The sequence below is a fragment of the Austrofundulus limnaeus genome, unplaced genomic scaffold (assembly GCF_001266775.1).
Source record: "Austrofundulus limnaeus strain Quisiro unplaced genomic scaffold, Austrofundulus_limnaeus-1.0 Scaffold17, whole genome shotgun sequence".
NCBI classification, from domain to species: Eukaryota; Metazoa; Chordata; class Actinopteri; order Cyprinodontiformes; family Rivulidae; genus Austrofundulus; species Austrofundulus limnaeus.
In genome coordinates, this window is record NW_013952419.1 from 3,627,187 (window position 1) to 3,628,964 (window position 1,778).

Consider the following 1,778-nt stretch of genomic DNA (forward strand, 5'->3'; position numbering starts at 1 on the left):
CAACACATAATTAAAACGTTTTGAAAACAGTAGATGAGATTTTTGTCTGAATGCCTGTGATTCAGCCGTAGGTCAGTAGGGGGCGAACGCAGGCACTGAAGAATCATGTATAAATTGATGCACTTCCTGGTTTTTGGCCAGTGTGGTTTCCTGTCATCTCCAGTGGCAATAAACCCCACTTGGTTCTAGAATTCTGGTTTTTTATGGTTTTATTCCTTCTACAAATCAGTTTATTTAACAATGGTGGTTTTCATGTTGACTTCAGTCGATTGAACACGTATTTTCTTACACTCTGTTGTTCTTTCCGCACCAAAATCAAAAGAACGCTGAAAAATTCAAACTTAATTTTCTCAGCTTGAAAGGCAACCGTCATGAGAAGACCGTGGCAAAAACAGAAACCATTAAACCATTTCACAATAAAAGTGCTACCTTTGGGGCCGGACAAAATGTCAACGAGGGCCAGATTTGGCCCACGGGCCTTCAKTTTGACACGTAATTTATAGCAATTGATTAGGAAGCAAATGTCTGACATTCAAATGTTGGTAAAGTTGCTCTGTTATTTGTATTTATRTAGATATTTATGTGCCTACATTTTAGCATTTAACTGATGAAGTCAAATTTAGAAATTAAATATAAGAAAACATGGCTAAATGGCTCACCTCTCTCAGTATTAGGTACTCCCAGGTTGATCGTGGGTATGGAGGCGTCGGCGACGTCGCTATAATACTCTAAAATGCCAGCGTCCTTCTCCCAGGTCGACTTCACGACGGGTACTGGGAGGGAAACAGAGGAAGAGAGGTCAAAGGGTACAAGTTAAACGGTCCCAACATCCTCTCTGAACTAAATGGTGCTCTTTAATGGTTCCCGGCTCTTAATTAAAAACTCTCCAAGGGCTCTAATTGAAGGGGTCATGTCATCAAATTGTGCTCGTAATTGAGGGCAGGATAGATAATTCCTCCCCTCGACGCCTGTTGATCCAGATAGCAGAATCATCCACGATAAGGAAACAAGACGATGACTTCCAATTACAGTTTAAAATTAATGTTGATCCATGACAAGTGGGGAGCGATCTGGCATTAATTTATTCTTCAACACACTCGTCGATTAACAGAAAGTGGAAAGGGCATCGTGACACCCCCGCTATGCAATTCTAATGAGCAGAGTTTAAAACAAATCACAAAAAAAGTTAATGACACACTCTTCATTCCACTTGTGATTGTGTTAATTGCTCTAAAACAGTCTGTCCATATCTGCCGGCTCATTCTGACCCTTRAAACACACATCAGTGTTTTGGATAATGGCGCTCGTTGTGTTTCAGTCGACRATTTAAACGAGGTTGTAAATTTCAACAGGTAGTTTCCACCTGACAGGTTTACTGGGACTGAATGACAAGCAGCCTGCTTTACTACAAGCTTTACATAAARTGGAGACGAGGGCAAACAAGGGAAGGTTTCACCATTTACATTTTATTCCTGTTTGCATGACTATATTTCTGTCTGTGTGAAGAAATTTAAAGTTATTAGAGGTTAGAACTGATGTTAAAAGCACAACACTATATTCTTAGGTTTTCYTTTTTGTAATGTTGACAGTGTTTAATCTATTATGTTTTGATTGATATAGATTAGTTACATGTCCGAAATACACTCACCGGCCACTTTATTAGGTACACCACGCTAGTAACGGGTCGGACCCCCTTTTGCCTTCAGAACTGCCTCAATTCTTCGTGGCATAGATTCAACAAGGTGCTGGAAGCATTCCTCAGAGATTTTGGTCCATAT

General features: G+C 40.1%; 1 protein-coding gene across 2 annotated transcripts in view; it reads right to left on the minus strand.

Annotated features, from left to right (window-relative positions):
- b3glctb (beta 3-glucosyltransferase b) overlaps nucleotides 1-1,778 on the minus strand; it is a 27,241-nt gene that overhangs the window by 7,867 nt on the left and 17,596 nt on the right. For both annotated transcript variants that reach the window (XM_014003328.1, XM_014003329.1), the window contains one exon: nucleotides 660-773. In XM_014003328.1, the coding sequence (XP_013858782.1) occupies nucleotides 660-773 (114 nt within the window). The remainder of the gene's footprint in view (nucleotides 1-659; nucleotides 774-1,778) is intronic.